Source organism: Lepidochelys kempii, chromosome 6 (genome assembly GCF_965140285.1).
Source record: "Lepidochelys kempii isolate rLepKem1 chromosome 6, rLepKem1.hap1, whole genome shotgun sequence".
Lineage (NCBI taxonomy): Eukaryota > Metazoa > Chordata > Testudines > Cheloniidae > Lepidochelys > Lepidochelys kempii.
The window spans coordinates 31553997-31574576 of record NC_136385.1 but is presented as its reverse complement, the minus strand read 5'-3'; the positions used below and the strand labels follow the sequence as shown (position 1 = coordinate 31574576).

The window sequence follows — 20580 nt, the reverse complement described above, 5'->3', positions numbered from 1 at the left end:
CAATGAGTTAACCCTTGAGGGCATTCCCTGGGAAATATCCCACCCTCTGACTTCACCACCTCAACCAAGCTTCACAATAATAATCATCATCATCGCTGTATACAGTATTAAACTGTTTGTTTAAAAACTATATTTTAGTCTTTTGTCTGGTGAAAAAAATTTCCCTGGAGCCTAACCTCCACCCTCCCCGCCTCCATTTACATTAATTCTTATGGGGAAATTGGATTCGCCTAACATCATTTCGCTTAAAGTTGCATTTTTAAGGAACATAACTACAAGGTTAAGCGAGGAGTTACTGTATTTATTTGATCTGATTAATAAAAGCATTAAAAATAAGCAAGAAATTCTCGCTTATGTGCAATTTTTATTTTGCTTGATCTGAAACCATATGGTGTAGGATTTACCCTGAAAGACATTTTCAAAGTAAAGGAGGCTTGAATTTGATTTGAAGGCTGATTATTTTTTCCATGAGGGGAAAATTATTAAACTGAGGAATCAAAAGTTGGATTTTATACTGTGCAGTACTTTCAAGTTTTTCATGTTATATTGCAGTCATTCAATTTACCCCCAAAAAACATGTGTTCCTACCTGCAGGCTTAGCTATTCCATCTATTCCTTCAGCTTTCTCATCACGAAGTAAAGGGTGAAAAAAAGTATAAACAAGATCACACTGCATTTGGGAAAAAGGTTACATGTTAGCTTAAAATGTACTAAAATGTGAGAGTTTGAACTCATTTTATGTAAATGCTTTGAGCAGTCACCTCTGACACCTCTGCTGAACTGTTCATCAAACTCTGTACGTAGCTGTTCAGCTCTACTTTTCTTTTGGCTGCTACATCCTTTATATGAGTTCTTCCCAGAACCATCTTATTAGGAAAGCTACAAGAGAATGACAAGATGCATTTTGTTGCTAATTTTACTGAAGTTACTTAAGATTTAAGTACAACTTAAATCCTGAACGGCTGATATGTATTCTTGCCAATGAAGTCATGACTTGAGACAAAGCACACTAGTGTATTTGCTTTATGAACACACCATTATATTTGCTATATTCAACATTACACACAAAAATACATTCAAATATTAAGGTTGCAAAGCCACAAGCTTGGAAGTGCCAGAGTCAATGTGCAAATTTAATTCAACTCCTTTGTGTATATGCGTTGTATAGTCTTTAAGTACATGATTACATACTACCACAGACATACCTTCCACACAACTCTTGCCTTTTTCAATGCACAATTAATAAGCAGCAGTCGCTATTTTGTTTTTTCATTGTTCAATGTAGTTCAGAGTACCTTACATGTTTAAAGCATAGCTTCCACTGACTTTAGTTGCAGCTGTCCAGACCTTCTGCAAATTAGACCCCTGGGTCTAAAGTCAGGCACCCAGAAAAAACTGAACACACAATTAGTCACTATCTGTGAAAAGGAACTGACAGAGGCAGGAATAAAATACAAATCTTGAGGGCAGTCTTCAGCAGTCTTAATCATGAGACCAACCTTTGTCTTCCTGCCCTCTCTAGCTTCATTCACTACACACACCTACCACCTTATGAAGCAGGGGGTCTTACACACAACCACCTCCTTCACCACATAACCCCAACTCATCCCAGAGCAGGTCCAGCCTGTGCACTGAATGAGGCTGGGGTCCTGTGGAAAAAAAATAGCATATGGTCATGTAATCAATGACTACAACATAATGCATATACACAAGATGAATTAAGGTTGCCCGGCCATCCTTAATTCCAGCATTCCAGCACTGCTTAACTTTGCAACCTTAACATGGTGGGGAGGGTGTGGGTGTGTGCGCGCGCTCCCCCAGGTTTTTTTTAAAAAAAGCTAACGAAAGACAGAAGTTCCATGTGTCATCATATCAACACACATGGGTCCTCAGCAGGGTTGGAACCTTGAGATCCATCACACAAACCTTTATCACTTGAGCTAATGGAGTAATTGACAGCAGGTTGATTGATAGCTTATCATCCTGCATGTGGACTAGCACTTTAGCTAAACTGGACACTTGGCCAGTGGGTTTCACAGATATTTGCTGACAGCAGAGGGATAGGGAGACTTTATCCCAATCTACCACCCACAGGTCCAGCTCTTTTCTGAATCAGGTAGCTTTTTCCGCCATGCTACCTTGGAGCAGCAGGGGCATTACAGAGCACAGGAGAGAGGCTCCCTGCTCTCAGATCCAGCCCTGGTACAGCCAACAGCATCAATTGCAGAGAACATCCTGATCAGTTATGGGATGGAACATGCTCAATGTGGACAAAGTCTTTGGGGAATTTAGCTGCTAAAATATAAGAAGTCGCCACTGAACATATGCAAACTGATTGGTCAAATTTGGGTGGATTTTTATAGGGATGGCAAAAAGGTACATCCTTTACAAAAAGGCCACACCCTGCCAAATTTTCATTCCAATTTTATCATCAGGGCATCATGAAAATTGTTGTGACCCAATGTCAGCAGCACAGAAACGCTTTCAAAAGGGAACTAAAGAGAATTCTTTTAAAATAAGAAATACTTTGTATACCTTAATGATTTGAACTTAGGAAAACCAAATACAGCAAGCTGATGTCTTACTAAGCAAAGAAAGACCTCCCCTCTTCAAAGAGAGACAGTGGCTATTTTTGTTGTCATCCATGATTAGATATATTTCTGGATGTGAGCCCAAAAGCAGAGTAAAGGGTGAGAACTTCCCCTTTTAACACTTATGCCAACACTGGAAAAACTCAGTGAAAGAAAATGTAATATAAAATTCCTTTGTCTACATAAAGGACAGGAGGTATCTTAATTAGAAACATACCCTGGTAACTTCCAAAGAGGAAAGAGAATACCAAGTTTGTTGTGAAGCTCCTGGAACTCATCAAATGTCCGGAAGACAAACATTGGTTCAACTTGCCCCTCTCTCAAGACTCTCACCACATAGATCTGCGTTAAACACATTAAGATATGGAAAGGCAGTTAGGGCATTGCAATAACCATAGCTGTAGTGCACCATGTGGAAAAAAAAAAATCTAATGAGTCTTTAAAAACAATTTAATCTGGGTCCACAAAAACTAAACTTCTTAATCATACTGTTATTGCATAGTGTTACTACAGGGTTGTTTGGGTACACTAACTGTACTTTCTCCATACCTTAACATGTCTTTTTTACATTTAATCTTAATTCCCTGATTATAATGCTTGATTTAGGAAGAATTACAGTAAACCTGTAATGTATTCTACACTAAATTAATTAATGTTCTGTTCCCATTCTTGGTAGGTAAATAGACAGCTGAGAGAAACAACAGAATCAACCCATTTAGGAATAGTTATGTTTTGCTCCCCCTCCACCCCCTTTTTTTTTTTTTTTTTTTTTACACACTTTTGGGGCATAGACTAATTCTCTGTTAATAAGAGTTGAATTTATTTGGAGGAAGAGAACGTGAATAAAAGTGAACAGTGGAGAGGAAGTATGGCAGTGGCAGCATGCAGAATGAGTATTTACAAATTGGAATAAAATCTACACACTTACATAATGTTTATCTGGGTTGTACCTCTTTTGGTACGTAAACACGGACACTTCCTTGATTCGACCATCCTGTCTAAGTGAATATGTTTTGGGAGAAAATGAGAGAATGGGCTCATCGTTGGAAGGTAGGCCTGAAAAACGCAGCTGAGCCAGGTTGTGAATGAAGAAATTAAACTTTGTGGCAACACTTCCCAAACTGGATTCAATAAGCCTATAAAAGAGAAAATAACTGAATGCTGGAGCACAATTACATATTCAGAGCACACATTCCAATTTTGTCAGTCAGCACCTTAACTTCCAAGTTCTAAAATATATCAAATCCTCACTGAGGTAAAAAGACACATTACGTTTTGACAAAAAAAATGGTTACTGGTCCATTGACATGACGACATTTCTGCATGTGCTGGGATAACTTTACCCAAAATTTGAGTATTGGATATTGAACAACAAAGGTTGTCCAGAGTTTGTCAAGGCTGTATGCATACCATATTTTTCATTAATTTAGGTTAAGCAATCAACAAACAATATGCTGCAGGAGATCCAGTAGTTCACTTAGTGAAAACTGGATACAGCAAAAATATTTATAATTAGATTTCTGAACGGTTTCTAAAACATGGCAAACTGCAGTTCCAGTGAGAGTTGTTCTTTGAAAGATGCGACTTCACAAGAGGGTTCCCACTGTAAACAGCTTTAGAAGAGTGATATTAGCTATGGAATCAATTTAGGGAATATTTCCTCATGAATGTGCAAGTCTGATGGACAGCAAAATAAAGCTGTTAAGCTATTACTACCCCCAGAATTTTATGCATTAGAATTTTCACTGTTTTTTTTTTAAATAAAACAGCCTCAACATTTTAGCCCTATATTTAAGCATTTGAGAAAATGAAGTTCTGTACAGATCTCAATTAGTGATAGATAACAGATTAGTATTTTATTTTATAATTAGGATAATTTCAAGACTACTGAACTTCTATAAGCTGTAAGTATTACAGTGTCTCAGTGTTTTAGTATCTTAGTGAAGGAGCTTCTAACAGGAAAAAAAAAGTGGTGAGTTTATATATTTTGGTTCTGTTTCACTTGTCACTTATCTAGTACCTTGTAAAGAAAATTGTAGCTTCTGCATCTGTAGTTTGTGGCTGAAGAGCATCTTGGACATATTTTAAGTCTTGAACTCCAGTAAGTTCTGGTAACCCTGAAGCAAGCATCTATAGAAGACGAGTTACTATTTTTACATTGGAACAAGATATCAAATCTATTTTTATATTTAAATAATTAAAACACGAAGGGCCCCAAACTTGATTAACGTAGTACCCAAATGCCCCAAATACTAATGCTATTAACCAATAAATACTCCCACCACCACATTGTGCCAGTTAACACCAGAGTTGAAGAAAAATTAGTTTTGGAATTCTTAATATTTAGCAGTTACTTTAGTTTTAGCTTCTGTAGTAAGAGGTAGGAAATTTATGCTATATTTTAGTTTCCATAGTGCAAAAACTAAGTAAAAAAATCTCAGTAACAAGTACCCCCAGTATTTCCACAGGAACACTACTACATTTCTGGCTTGTAACAGCACGTTTAGAAGTGCTTCTGAAGTATAAATGCCAACAATTTAGGTTTTTGGTATAGACTGGATTTGTCAGAAGCTGTAACTTCCTAGGAGGGAACTTACTAAAATCCACAATTAAACTACAAGAAAATTATGTGCAATAAAAACTATTACCAGTGAAAGCAGGTTAAGCAAGAGGTTTGCATGTTTCCTGATCAAATTGTAAGCTTGGCAGCAGAGATCCACAAACAACTGAAAACGGATAGTAGGTTTTTCACCACCATTAATGACATAGGCCATATCTGATGTTAGCACAAAAGGAGCCCGATCCCTGTTTAAAAGAAAGCAAAAATACATAGTTTATTAAATGGACTTTCTTGGAATTTCATGCACTTTTAGTTGCAATTTGCTAAATTTAAATTACTATTCTAAAACAGTATTTTTCCGAGAGCTTGAACTACATGCATTAATCGATCACTGGACTTGCAGAGAGCAGGTCAGTCTCACTCACAGGGTATGATCTATTCTTCATAATTCTAATGTTACAGCCATGATTTCAAAGGGAAACAATATTCTTTCCAAAAAAATCGTATTTAATAATTAATGAATCCGAAGTTTTACTCCGTGACCAGGTAACATCAGAAAGTAGTAATTTCCAGTTAAAAAAAACTTTAAGCTATGTTAAAATTGTCAGTGTAAAATCAACTACATTTGAAAACACCAGGGAATAAAAAGTTAGGTTCATCTTCAAGTGCTTGTTCATGTCAATTCCAATCAGGTGTGTGCGCAATGTGTACACAGTTGTTGGAAAGTTTTCCCATAGCAGCTCCCATCAGGTCAGGTATGGAGCCCCCAAGAGCGGGGGCTTCATGGCGCTAGATATAGGACCCTGCCAACCCCAGTTCCTTTTTACTAGAAGTGATGGTCATTGGAATTGCGATCACTTGCCTAGCAAATGCTTCGCTTAGCTTTCTTTCCATAGTTAGTTTCGTTTAGTTGTAGTTAATGTTAGGAAATAGTGTATATAGTAAGGTTTGGGAGCAGAGTTTCCCCAATCCCTAACACCCGCCTTGGGCTCCAGAGTATGCCGTGAGCCCTAGACTTTAAATGCTACAGAACCTGCAGTAAGTCTATGCCAATGAGCGACCCCCACGACTCATGTCTGAATTGTCTGGGGAAGGTACACCAGACAGAAAGGTGCAAAATTTGCAGGGCTTTCCACCCCAGAACAAAAAAGGAGCGAGATTTCCGACAAACAGTTGCTCTTGGAATCTGCTCTTCATCCCCAGTCTGCTGCGGACCACCAGGACCCGGCACCGAGTGCGTCCTAATGGAGTACCCCAGCATCGGTACGTGACAGTGCCAAGGAAGGACTCTAGTCTAAGAGACCCTCAGCACTGGTGCTCTCTGGCACTGCACGTTGAGGAGACAACCCAGCACCCCACACTAATACAGTATATCATCCAGCGCATAAGAATGATCCATCCATCCAAACATGAATTCTATTCCTCTTCACATTATCCACTTGCTGACAGTCAAACACAGATGTTTCAACTCATCCTCCATACGCATTATAGGAAAATGTTCTCATTCACCATTGGTCTGTGACCCAGACGGTGCAATTTACTTCTTCCACACTCCAAAGTATACAGCAGATAATACCCCTGGGTCCTTACCATCTCTCTTTCAATTCCTGATAAAGTTTAGGGTACTCCATCATGCAATACATAATTGTATGCCCTCCAAAACAGCATACAGAAGCTATACCACAAATTATACACAGCTATTCCTTGGTGATCAGAGCTATGACGTGGTAGCTGGGGTCATGGGGTCAGAGTTAATTGTTCCCCAAACAATCTCAACATTTAAAAAAGCTACACTAACCTCATCTTAGAATATCCTGGTTCCAAGATGTTTGGTTTTATAAAAACTTCCTTAGGTTTTTCACTGATTTGTGCAAAGCTCTTTTGGTCCAGGAAATTCATTTAAAAAATAATATCCTTAAGGAAAAAGTGATATTTCTGAAATTATAGAAATGAAATATAGACTACAGTTGTGCCAATTAGCACATTTTGATCTTCCAATTGCTGGAATAGTAACCACTATTTTAAAGCTACACCTGTGCGTCTAGTTTTTAAATGCACAGAACATCTCCAGTATGTAGGAGCAGCCTTCACACCTTGACATTCTTCAAGCAGAGCTGTAACTACCAAAGTTGATGGCCAGGGAGAGATTGTGGAGACTTTTCAGAAGCACAGTAGTCTACAATGAGAATCCAAAATGGATTTTGGAAATTGGGTGGTTCAGCCTAAAAGAACAGTTACTTACCTTACAGTAAATGATTTTTCTAGATGGTCTATGCATGTGGATCCCACCTATGATGCATTGTGCCCGCTACACAGGAGTTAAGAAAGTTCTTTAGCAGTGTCCACTAGGAGTCCTGCGTGCACTTTAGGTGCTCTTGCTCCCCCACCCAAGAGCATAAAGGGCGGGGTGACCCCAACGGCTACTCAATTTCTTTTGCTGCCCAGAGTCCCAATGATAAGATTCTGAGCTGCAAGAATGAAGGGTGAGTCGTGGGATCCACAAACACAGAACATCTTGAAGAATCAGTTACTACAAGGTAAGTAACCATTCTTTCACCTTTGATCGCCTGTGCACATGGATCCCACTTACTATAATTAGCAAGCAGTTTGATTCTTTGGAGGTGGGTGGCTAGGTGGTTATCTGAACAAAGATTGGAGAACAGGTCTTCCAGCTAATGATGCCACTAAAGAGTAATGTCTATTAAGTGTGTGAACTGATGACCACATAGCTGCTCTACATACTTCTGTCAGTGGAAACTTGCTGAAGCAGAGTGGTCTGACCTGAGCCTTCTGCCATATTCCACAATCTAAGATTCTTCAACCGTCTTGTTTTGTTTAGGTAATACAAGAGGGCTCCGACATCCACAGTATGAAGTTTTGTTTTGATTCTGCAGGAGAAGCAAGAGTCCCAGGATAGAAAACTGGTAAGTGAATATACTGGTTACTGTGAAAATCCTGTATTAACTTGGGTATGACTTTAGGATGGAGGTCTTAATGTAACTGTCCATATGAAAAAGTCTATGGTGGGTAGACATGAGAGCTTGGCTTTAGCTAACTATGTGGTGAAGTAATAGCCACTAGAAACTCAGCTTTCATGGATAAGTGATGAATAAAACAAGATACGGACTCAAAAAGACGTTTCATTAAAGTCACAAACACTAAACTCAAATACCATTTCTTGTGGTAACAGGAGATTTAAACCTTTTAGGAGCCTGGTAACTCTGATGGGGAAAAAACTGAAGATCCTTGTCACGAGGTGAACTCACTGCTGATGGTGCATCCTCTTGGCCATCCTGGGAATTAGCTCTGCTAGGTGCTGCACCCTCCTCCAGCAGTGTCTCCCCTCTCACTCCAGGAACTACAGCCTCCCCTTCATGATATGGGGCTCTGGCTAGGTCACTATCGTGGTTTTCCTTTCTGGGGAGGGAAGTCTTTTCCCAAACATGCTCAGGCAGTCTTCTTATGCACTGCCCTGCTGGTGCCACTTCCCCAGTGGCTGGTTAGGAAACCCAGGCCCACCCTCTACTCTGGGTTCTGGCTCCAGGACCCGCTAGCCCGGAATCAAGGTCTGTTCCACCCTGTACTATGCTGCATTTCCCTGAGCCCTTTCCAAATTTTCTGGCTCTCCCTTCCTTCTCTGGGTCTGCCAGTTTTACCATTCCCTCCTTCCATGGAGTAAATGCAGCCTACACATCTCTGCAGCCTCCAAACATGTCTCTTAGTCTCTTCAAGTGGACTTACTCTTCTACGCAACAGGCAAGATTTAAAATCCGGTAAGCGTGGTTGAGGCATCATGGCCAAAACCCAGTATTGCTACCAACTACCTATAAAAATACAATTACTTTTTTTTTTTAAGCCAAGAGGCAATAAAATATAAAAACTAACTTTCTCCTAAGCTACAATCTAAAAGCTGTAAAAAGGGACTCAGAAGTTCCAACTCTGCCAGGACGGTCAGAAGGAACAGGCTGGCAGTTGGGTCACCCTGCCCTTTATGCTCTTGTGTGGAGAAACGGAAGAGCATGTCCGACCCCTAGTGGACACTGCTAGAGAAAACTTCCTGCATTCCTGTGCAGAAGACACAAGTGAACTATGAGTGGGACCCACATACACAGGAGCTTGAAGACAATACTAAGTTCACATTGAGGACCGTGATAACAAAAATTTAGATGTTAAATCGTGAGAGGAAAAATGCAAAAGGGAAGTTGCTTGCATTCTCAAATGCTAAACTGCAGAAGATACCTTTTAAAGCTACCAAACGTCTGTGCATGGCCCAAAAACTTTCCAAAGTCAATATGGAACATATGTCCCGTGCTTCGAAGCATTATGTTATCGTTGTGACGGTCACAGATTCCCAATATGTAGGTGGCTACGCAGCATCCTGCACAAGAATAGATGAAGTTTTCTGAAGCCTGAAATTAGCAAAAAGTAAATGAGATCAAAGCGAATCTACCAATGGGAAAAACAATGTACTTCAGTTGATCATTCATTCAGAGTTCACTTTTTACAATAGGGATGTGGCTCTGGGCAGCTGACAGTTCTTAAGTAAACTTCCCTTAGACTACTTGGGAAGCTATTCATTTAAGAAAAATGAACTGTACTGCTAAGGGGAAAGGCAATTTGTTAGGTTTTTGGGGGTCAGAAGGCAGATAAGGTAGAGAAAAGGCTGTTCAGAGATAAAGCACAAGCAAAGGCCAAAGAACGTGTGTTTACCATATCTGCATACCCCGGCCTGATAACCAAGTGTTGCATCCAAAGGAGAAGCAGCATGAGAAGGGGCCATATCTTCTAAGCCAAGATTAAAATTGAGACCCGTTCTACACTAAAGTTAGGTCAACACAAGGCAGCTTATGTCATTCTATTTATGTCAGTGTCTACACTACAATGCGGCTTCCACCGAAGTAAATCTCCTGCTATGCCACCATAACAACTCCACCTCCACGCAAGGCGTAGCACTTATATTGATATAGTTAGGGTGATGCAGTATTCGGGTAGACACTAAGGTTATACTTACATCACCTATCAGCTGGAGCCCTTGGCTCTGAGCTGTGAGCCCTATGCCCAGATGACAGTTCGGATCAGCTGGGCATGGGGTGCAGGATCCAGCTGTCAGTGTCCCACATCAGTTGGCGGAAGCACTCCTGGTGAGGACATGCACCGCCCACTGAAAGAGCAAGTGTGGACATGAACCACTGCTTCATTTACTGCGGTGGCTGTTCGTGGACTTAAGTCGACTTAATTTTGTCATGTAGATAAGCCCTGAATGTCATGCTTCCCCCTACTTTTAATTTTGGAGTGAAATGTTTCCTACAGTTAGAAAACATTTCCACAGACATTTCTGAAGTGAAACATTAAACTGTTTCCAAAAGAGACTCCTTTACAATCCTACAGTTTTGATTCCTTTTCTGAAGTAGATACAGTACAGAAAATTCAGCTTCCCAAATACCTTAAAACAGATGGTTAGAAAACTTATTTAGTGGCAGAATCAGAACAGTTGTATTCTCCTGTAACTTAAAATGTAACATTTGAAAGGAAGACTATGGAAATTACCTTTTCATATTCTTCCTCTGTAGGATTATACTTTCGCAGCCATTCTGCAAGTGGCTTGTCTTTAAAAGATCCTGTCACTCCATATTCCACTTGAATTTTCCTAAGTGTATCTGAAGCAGGAACAAGCTCCACCATTCCTTTACATAAAAATTAAGTTGTGAGAGAGGGAGAGAGCACACATGAGAAAAGACTACTCTGGTTTAAATCCTATTTTTACATTATATTTTCCACTACCTCTCATTTGGTATGAAGTCTCCTGTAGACATTTGATTTTAAAATGTAGAGCCCAACCCCAGTCTCAAGCAATGAAAAAAATCTATTAACTTTGTTAGTCTGCTAAACCTCTCTGCAGGCAATTTTACAAAGTATACTACAAAATGTATGTAAGCAAATTAGGCTTGTGTGTTATTACTACCTGTGTTAAGGTTTGTGGAATATCGTAGGTAACTCCTACTTTGATTCAAAAAAAAAACAAAACAAAAAAAAACAACTATCAGCTGGTTAAATATGCCATTTGTGTAAAACTAGTATTGGGTATAATCAGTGATGAGCTGCCAAAAATCTTAACCGGTTCCCTCCTCACCCCACAAGGGGGTCGTGCCCCGCCCCCCAGGACTCCTGCCCCATCCAACCCACTACGTTCCTTGATGCGCCCACCCCCCAGGACCGTTGCCCCATCCACCCCCCTCCCCTGTCCCTTGACACCCTCCTGCCTGGTTCTGGGGGCACTCGTGGGCCACCATAGTGAGCACCCACCCCACCCCTAAGAGCCAGAGGGACCTGCCAGGGGGGTGAGGTGGGGAGTCCCAGCAGTGCTTACCTGGGGCAGCTCCCAGGAAGCATCCAGCAGGTCCCTCTGGCTCCTAGGGGCGGGGAAGCATAGCTATGGGGGGGAGCAGCTGCTCCCCCCACTGATCACATCAAAAGTGGCACCTTAGGCACCGACTCCGTAGGTGCTCCGGGGCTGGAGCACACCCACAGGGAGAATTTGGTGGGTGCAGAGCCCCCACTGGCAGCTCCCCCACCCCAGCTCGCCTCCGCCGCCTCCCCTGAACGTGCCGCCCTGCTCCGCTTCTCCACCCCCGGTTTCCCACGAATCAGCTGTTTGCACAGGAAGCAGGGGGTGGGGTGGGGGAGAAAGGTGAGAAACAAACAGCAGCTTCACACTCAGGCCTGGGGAGGTGAGCTGGGGCAGGAGGGCACATGAGGAGGGCCGGGGGGGGGGGAGGGGGCCATGCGTAGTGGAACCACTCCTCACCCCAGCTCACCTCCGCCTCCCTGGGCCTGAGCACAAAGCCACTGCTTGCTTCTCAGCCCTCCCAGGCTTCCCGCATGAACAGCTGATGCAGGGGCGGGGGGGGGGAGGAGAAGAGAAGCACAGTGGGGCAGCAGGTTCAGGGGAGGAGGCAGAGGTGGAGCAGAGGTGAGATGAGCTGGGGCCAGGAGCGGGGTGGCGAGCTGCTGGTGGTTGCTCTGCACCCAACAAAATTTTCCCCATGGGTGCTCCAGCCCCGGAGCACCCACAGAGTCGGCGCCTAAGGCACCACTTTTGGCCAGTTGTTAGAACCGGTTGTCCAGCGAACTGGTGCGAACCGGCTCCAGCTCACCACTGGGCATAATCATTACGTAATGACTGTAAAATCTCTCATGTGCACTCCTAAGTAGTTTAGGAGACTAACTTTGTAGTATAAGTGACATGCTGGAGTAGAAGAGGCTCCAAGTTGACTTATTTCTAGAGCAACACAAAATACTCAATATGTGGTGCTACAAGGGGCCTTATTTAGAAGAAGAACTCCTATAGCTAAACCACAAATCCCTATTTGGATAGTAGGTTTGTGTGTTTTCTGGAGAAGAGGGGAAGCAGCAGGCACAAATCTGTAATAGAGCTTCCATTTTTGTTCATTACACTGGAAGTACTTTAAAAATACTTTATTAGACGGATAAGAAAAAAGGCATTACATGGTAAGTCAGGCTAGAGCAGTTTTAAGATGGGAAGAAATGCTTTCTGTACATTCCAAAGCAAAGCTTTTGTATTCAAAAAGCAATTTATTCTCAGACACATTTATCTGGATGCCAATATTTATAGTACTAAAGTTGCCATTTGTGCTTTTGTGGGTGCCTTTGGGTCAGACCCAACTGACTTCAAAGAGTTGCAAGTTCTCAGTGCTGCTCAAGATCAGGCCCACAATGTATTAGTCAATAATTGCCTGTGTAGGACACCTTCCACTATTTAAGCTCCAAGGCATTTAATGTTTTGTGAATCAAATCCAGTCAGAACAAGTGTTGAAGAAAAGGCTGCCTCATTTCTGTGTAAACAGAGTATGTGGTGCAAAGTTTATTGGATTTTTAAAATTTTCCTTTTTAAAAACTGAAATTAATAAAGGTACGCAAGTACTGATTCTAACCTGTCTCCCTGCGAGTTTGATCATCTCTTCTGATGGACTGATGTCATGGTAGTGGCTTCAAACATTTTAGCAGTTCAATTTTGATCTAAATAGATCTCTGAAAGTATTATATAGGATGCCAGAATTAGCATTGCTACTGTATTCCATCCATCCTTCTCAGTTCTGTTTTTCTCCACTGCATTAATTTCTGTTTCTCTTCCACTTTCATGTTTCTTTTTTTGTTCCACTGATCTTTAACTGTAAGGATCACCAAGGAGCTCAGTGGTCAAGAGCAGAAGAGTATCTCCAACAAACTGAAGCAAACTACTGGGTGATTCCAATCAGTTTAGTTTCACAATACTATTACACTTGTAAAGCACTCTTACTCTTGTGTTGAGTTTCCCTCAGCGGGGTGGGGTCTATTGCTAGCATTCATTGTTACACACATCTGCCATTCACAAGGAACCGGTGGGCTTTTAACTGATTGAGGCATGATGCCAAGAATCTGTTGTAGAGCCCCTCACGGGGACAAGTGCAGGAATACATTGGGCAGTTTCTATCTGGTTACGGTACCTCGATCTTTTCCAGTTGAAAGGCACTTGAAGATAACCATCCGCAGGTCCAGTCCCTCCTGCAGCCAGATTTTGTCCATGATTTTTATCATTTGTAAAGCCAACATATCTTGTCGCAGATCTTCTCCCACCTTAAATAAAAAGCAGAAAAAGGATACTTTGAACAATGAACTCGACAGATAAGAGAAAAACCATACTTTTCTTCTTAAATTGTGAATGACTTGTTTCCTCTGCTAAGTGTAGAGAAAGGATAAATGATGGGCCATAATGAAGTCTGTATATATAAAATGCTGATTTTCAGTTTATACAATACACAGACATCTCAGTTAGCCCTTGAGATATACTGTTTGAAAGATGAATATAGTCTCTTTTTAAACCTTACACTTTCACTCCAAGAAGGGGAGGAGAGGTAAGCTGGTCTAATGGTTAAGAGTACTAGACTTGGCCTTGGGAAACATTCAATTCCTAGCTCCACTATAGACAGGGTGTGACCTTGGGAAAGTCACTTAGTGTGTATCTGCCTCAATTTCCCCATCTGTAAAATGGGCTAATACTGCTCTACCTCACACAGGGGTGTTGTGAAGATAAATACATTAAAGACTCTGAAGCATTAAGATATGACCACGATGGGAGCCATGTAAGTACAAAAGTTTTCAACCTTCTACAAATGTGAACCACTCTTGCGGGGTGAGCTATTTTCATTCATCTAGTTACTTAAGTCAGTTTCTAAATATAAAGAGAAGATTCAAGATGCAGCTAATAGCCCATAGATATGTGGCAAAGCTAGCCAGTTTTGTTGGCATTAGTTATCATAACCCCATCTCTTTCCTCCAGTAGAACAGGGGAGAAAAAAACCCAAAAAACTTACTTTAAACATAACATTAATTTCTTCTCCCAGAGGATCTGCATTCACCAATGTGATTTTTAATGGTACTGCATTAGAATTGAAGAAGGAACATGCCTGCAAGTACATGATAGTTTAATCCTTAGCAGGATACCAAGCGATAACATTTTTGGCTTTCAAATAAAATAGAACATTAATAGTTTGCAGATGAGATTTAAAATTGCTAGCCTGCCAGACAAAGTCACTAATACTTGGAATGTTTGCACACCCTAACAACGCAAGTTCTGAGATCAATGAAGTGGCAATATATCACAAAGTAGTATCTCTACAGTGTGTTGTCTCATAGTCCCATTCCTGAGAGCATCACACAACCAGTAACTAAACGCTGCTGTTTTTGTGAGACCCGAAAGATTTTTTAAGTTTTGGTGTTGATATTTAATAGATTCACATCTGACATGCATATTTAAAAATCAGGTTAAAATGTTTCATTGCCCTCAATTCACCAGCCTATACGCCTAACATCTTGGAATGGAGTTTAATCTTCCAATCACTATCACCTGAATGCCCAGTTCTGACATGCCTGCTAGTTAACAGTAGTGACAACATTCCTCCTTTTGGTCATTCTGCCTCTTCCCTAACAATGTCTTCTGTATGCTGGTATACAATCAAGTGACATAACATTTTACTGGCATGTGTATTTTAATATGCCAGTATCACTAACAAATATATTTCCTAACTTGAAACAGTTATTTTAAAAAAAAAAATCTTTACTAGGTTGTCTTCCTGGTTGGAATCATGAATTTTTCAGAAGTCTGCACACCATCTCCCATTTCTCCTAAAATATGGAAAGGCAGGGCTGCAGAGGGCTTTTTGGGGGACTAGGGCAAAAGAAGAAACTGAGGCCTCCCACCCTTCCAAACAACTTACCACTGAGCAGAGGTGGGAGTGGGGTAGGGTGTGGGAGATTGCCTGCATCACGCTAACCTGGCAGCAGTGGCTCCTGTCCCATGGGGCTGGTCCCAGCTCCCCGCTCTGTGTGTTGCAACCTGGTATGCAGGGTCACAGTGCACTCAGCTTCTGGCCCAGCTGCCTGTCACTCACAACGGAAAGGCCACCAGGCCAAATATAAGTGAGTGGTGCTGTGACTGTGTGCCAGGTTGCAACGCCACTTATACTGCCCTTTCTGCCCCTCCCTCTTGGTGGCCTTGTATGATGGACATGACAGTTACCCTGAATTTGGTGGGATAAACATGCCCCAAAGAAAACATGTCCATGCCTCTCCTTATGTGCGGTCACAACAACTTAGATCATTTGGACAAAACTTTAGACAAAAATGCCTAGATCTGAACATCTCTGGGCTAGAGGCAGAGCATTCTCCATATGCCCCATGATTTTTGGATTTACTGCCTTTATTAGACAGAGGGTCAGTTTGATAACCAACAAATGGTGTAAAGTCCATGCAGGTATTCAGGCTCTTTCACCAAGGTGATTATGGGCAACACATCTGCTTATTTTGGGCAGCAATCCTTTGATTTATATTTGTGAAATTTTTGTACATATGCTGGTATTGCAAGATAGAAAATAGCCAAACACAAAATAAAAAAATAAAAATGGGGACCAACATTCTTAACTGAAGAAGCTATTCAAAGTTGGATTTACTGCTGCCTCTGAACTGTAAGTTTGAGATCTGAAGAGAATACAAGTCTGGAGCTTTCCCATATCTCAGTTTCCTACTTTCCACTGATTACATAATATGTTCCCTTCAATTCATCTTCTCCACCAGGTCCCTCACGGCGATTAGGACCAATGTTCAGTAAACGTTAGTTTGATATCAATTTATTCAGAAGTTTTACAGCTTGTCATTTCTCTGCCCCACACCCATTAGAATCATATTACTGTAGCTTTCTCCTGGAACATTCTAGTTTCTATTGGTTTCTGATTTAAGTGTTAGCCGTGTTGAGGCTTATACAATTTCTGAGACAGAGTTCCTCTTTTCACAGCATGAAATTCAGAACTCCAATGTTTTCTTGTTCCAGCCACCCTTCTGCTTGCATTTATAACTTCAGCCTCATAAGGGAATGGGATTATAATCTTATTTTACAACTTTAGTATATGTATTGTGTAATGCATAAGCGTTGTATTATTAAGCATGTAAGACAGCGTATGCAACTTGTGCTTCAGAGGCTTTAAAGACTGTCAGATCTTGCACGTTTTGCAACTTTGCTTTCACTAACCTTCCCAGTTGCATAAAAACTCCTATTTTAAAATATAGAGTCTTCCCTAGCATGGAGGAAGACATCCAATCACACAGCTGGTTAGCTCCATCCCACAATATATACTTCAAAATATTAGCAGCCAGTCTTGTACATTTCCTTCTCCCTTGACCATTGCTGGAGGCTGTCTAACTTTTCCATTCACGTACTTTGAAACTTCCTCTGTTCTCACACAATGTTTTTATGACTTTCATGTATGACCAGGTCCTTGCTGCTATGCAAGAAGAGCTCCACTGGGTTTTGATGAAGTAGCAAATTAAAATCAGACCTTGGTCTAGCTGTGTAACAATTTCCACAATCTTTGTCTGTCTGCTCAACTAATTTAATTTTATTGTCTAGTTCTAAAGGCTCTTATTAAAAAGCTCCCCCACCAGTGTAACGCATTTCATATATATGAAATATTCCTTTCTACACGTTGATCATTTTCAGGAATTACAAGCATGTAATGCTGATTTTAAAAATCTTTCCATACTGTACCTTGACATTTAATTCTTTTGCCACAAGGCTGGGACTAAGAGGCAAACGGCATTTGTTCTTCATGAAAAAGGATTGTACACGTTCCATACCACTTTGCAGGACAACCTGAGAGCAAATAAATAAATAAATAAAAATGCAGAACTGTCATTAATCCATTAAAATACCAACAAGGATATTTTTGACAAGCAAAGTAATTGCGTAGAACAGCAGAGCCAATGCCCTAATTCCTGAGGAGTGCCATGGGATTTTAAGTGACCACAGTCACAACTTCTATTTTATTTCTCATCCAAAAAACATAACGCCACCAGTACAGCCCTAATGCCATGCCAGTGAAGTTTTTCATTGTCAGTTCCTTTCCTCGCATCATAACTACTCCCCCACCAAAGCTACAGTTAACAGTTGAAGATTAGTCATTGACAAAAATCTGTTGATTTTATTACTCTGTTGAAGAAACATTTAACATCTGTTGATGAAAAACATCTTACTATACTTTTATACAGTGCTGTATTTAATGTGAAAGCTGAGTAAATTTACTTTGAAATTCAAGTCAGTTGTATCCCTCTTTAACACACAAAATTAAAAGTTATGCATACGCACCTGCCTAGCAGATCCACTTGTTTGTTTTACTTTTTCTGCAACCACTCCCAAAAGCTGTACCAGTCTGGTCTGCTTTTCCAGCTCTTCCCTCAGTCCTTTTCCACAGACCGAGAGGAAGGCACCAAGAATACACTCATACCTTACCCCAAACTTTGCATCATGTAGGGTATCCTTCAAAAGCCTGAAATAGCAGGTATGTAAGTTACTAGTTTTCCCTACAAAGCGATATTTCCCCTCTAAAGCGAACATTTTAGATAGAGTTCAATAGCAAGCCTTTTTTTAAAAGTCTGTTAACAAGTGATATTACACAACGCTGCACACACATAAGTAGTTACTGATTTACAGCAAGTAATGTAATTCTGAAAACTATACGTATATGGTTCTTATGGATTCATTTGGTTTTATTACAAGGAACACTATCTTTTGCATATTATGCTGACTTGATGTAACATCCATTGACCTGTCAAACATTATTGAAATTTTAGCATTTAGACAAATTACTTTATTCTGGAAACACCAATCTGACTATAATTAAATGATAATGAAAGACATGTTCTTACCAATATACACAGTGTGCTATTTGAATATTTCCTAACGCCCGAGTCAAAATGAATCTGACTAAAGAGTTGTCCAGGTAGGTTTCATACTTCAATGCCTAAATGTAAGAAAATCAGTCAATTTTTATATTCGATTATACACTGCCTTTGGTTGTTTTGGGGAGTTACCTCTAACATTTAAACTTCAGTGGTGATCAGAGAATCTTTAGCGTCTCAGAGCAGAGTAAACCCACTAGCTTTGGCTATTAATCCCAGATAATCTGTGAAAGTTTTAGATGATTGAGAAACTAAATTTAAAACAGACACCTGAAGCTGTAGTGGTATTTTAAAGAGTAACCATTTTATAAATATAGACTATATATGAAAATAACCAGGGATGTCAGTAATGACATTTCCCCCACCTCTATCCTTGCTCAGGAGAACAAAAAAATAGCCAAAATAAATATCTGCCCCAGATTGATTTATGTCATTAGCCTATTGGCTTTTAAAGGTCACTCCCTCACTTTTTGCTCAATAAATCGGCTTATCATGCAATTTATACGGGATAAAAACAGCCTTGTTTGTCACACAAGACCCTTAAAACATCCTGGGCAACTGGAGGTATGGGGTTGCCAGATTTGTATCTCTATTATCTAGCATTCCAAATGTGTCCTATTTTAAGATGGTTCCCTCTCCAGTGCCTCTGTATACATACCAGCCTGGTTTGAGACCAAAAAAACCACTACACTTAGCTATGCCATTTGGCTCCCCCTCTTCTATACTTTAAAGGCTACCCAGACCCTTAAGGGAAAATCCAATGTTTGCATCTACATGGGGCATCCTGCAAGGTGTTAAGACAATTACAGCATCTGATCTTACTAATTCTCTTCATACCACTATGGGATAACCCATGCCTCAAGATCAAGGCCAACTCCACGCTTAGAAAAAGGAACAAAAATTGAATATACAATGTCATAAACTGGTCTCCCTTGATCACATGATAACAATCAGCTACCACTGTCTCAGTTCCTTTTTTCAGCAGCTATGCTTAAGGATTCACGCAAAGATAGGGAGACAATTGGTCTGTTTTAACTCTAACCTCTAGAAGAGCCTGTTAAGAAATAAGGAAACAAACTTAACTTTGGAGGAATTACTTAAAATGCTTTAATGCTTTGCAGTACCCTCTCAATCTCAATCTGAAAGAAAAATGGGGGAACCTCCCTCCCCCCCAAAAAATCTTAGCCTTAGTACTGCAACAGAAACCCAGGAGGATAACTGGCTTAATGTGAAAAAAAGATACTTCAAGTTCTTTATCCTTGCAATTCCTCCAGAACAAAATACAAAAAACGGGCATTACTGGACTCCAGAACTTTTGTTTAAGTCTCGATTGGTAACATATGACAAATGTTGGAGATGCAAAGAGCCACATGCGAACCTTTCTCACATCCTCTATACCTGTCAAAAAATGCATGTGTTCCGGATCACCATATTCAGTGCGCTCTCAAGAACACTAAGTGTCACCATCGTTCCTTGTCCAAGCTTGCATAGTATAGGGGTGCTGGATGATTTATTACCACCAGATGGTATGAAGAAATGGATTGCAGTAACTATTGTAGTGGCCAAAAAGTTATTTTGAGAAGATGGAAATCTTCAATTCCTCCTTCATACACAGACTGGGTTAGTGAGAGCACTCTACTACTGCATTAATGGAAAAAAATACTGTCTAAGAGAAGTGCTTGGAAAAAATACTGGGATATCTGGTCACACATGAAAATTGTTTACCTTTTCAGTTTAGTATGTTGTGTGGATAACTTACCCCATATCTCGATGTCTGTACTCTGACCGGTTAAACTTTTCCCCCAGTCGGGGAATTTGCAGATTATTATGTGATCCTTGCTCCACCAGCTCCTAAATCGCATTTTGCACCCCTCGATAATCTGTACCTTATCCCCTGACGACCAGAAACTCCTATGCTTGAACTCTGTACCGTTCCTTATTTCAACATTATCTCAAATAAAATTTATTAGTCCCCGATACTCACAGGTTGTTTGCTCACTTATTTACCTATTTAGTCATTTTAATAACTGATGCTTTGCAGGACCTCTATGGGGTCATCCCCCCCAGGTTTTGCAAATAATGAACGTTGAATTTTGTTATTGATATGCTATTTCCACCTTATGCATTTGTATGTGTTTTGTT

At 40.6% G+C, this 20580-nt stretch overlaps 1 protein-coding gene and 1 long non-coding RNA gene across 8 annotated transcripts in view; one reads left to right on the top strand and one right to left on the bottom strand.

The window, feature by feature from the left end:
- The window catches only part of PIK3C2A (phosphatidylinositol-4-phosphate 3-kinase catalytic subunit type 2 alpha), a 90304-nt gene that overhangs the window by 5732 nt on the left and 63992 nt on the right, over positions 1 to 20580 (bottom strand). For 5 of the 6 annotated variants that reach the window (XM_073347388.2, XM_073347387.2, XM_073347391.2 and 2 more), the window contains 13 exons: positions 18406 to 18500; positions 17846 to 18026; positions 17249 to 17353; positions 14523 to 14615; positions 13656 to 13785; positions 10699 to 10835; positions 9391 to 9560; positions 5240 to 5396; positions 4612 to 4721; positions 3520 to 3727; positions 2809 to 2933; positions 762 to 879; positions 589 to 670 (listed from right to left, as the gene is read on the bottom strand). In XM_073347388.2, the coding sequence (XP_073203489.1) occupies positions 589 to 670; positions 762 to 879; positions 2809 to 2933; positions 3520 to 3727; positions 4612 to 4721; positions 5240 to 5396; positions 9391 to 9560; positions 10699 to 10835; positions 13656 to 13785; positions 14523 to 14615; positions 17249 to 17353; positions 17846 to 18026; positions 18406 to 18500 (1711 nt within the window). The remainder of the gene's footprint in view (positions 1 to 588; positions 671 to 761; positions 880 to 2808; positions 2934 to 3519; positions 3728 to 4611; positions 4722 to 5239; positions 5397 to 9390; positions 9561 to 10698; positions 10836 to 13655; positions 13786 to 14522; positions 14616 to 17248; positions 17354 to 17845; positions 18027 to 18405; positions 18501 to 20580) is intronic. The other variant, XM_073347390.2, reaches the window with a different exon arrangement.
- Positions 1 to 20580, top strand: part of LOC140912653 (uncharacterized) — a 38474-nt gene that overhangs the window by 8501 nt on the left and 9393 nt on the right. Inside the window, exons 4-6 of one of the 2 annotated variants that reach the window (XR_012159334.1) lie at positions 7991 to 8075; positions 14226 to 14291; positions 16499 to 18252. This is a non-coding gene — a long non-coding RNA (uncharacterized LOC140912653). Of the gene's footprint in view, positions 1 to 7990; positions 8076 to 14225; positions 14292 to 16498; positions 18253 to 20580 lie in introns of those variants that run through there. The other variant, XR_012159333.1, reaches the window with a different exon arrangement.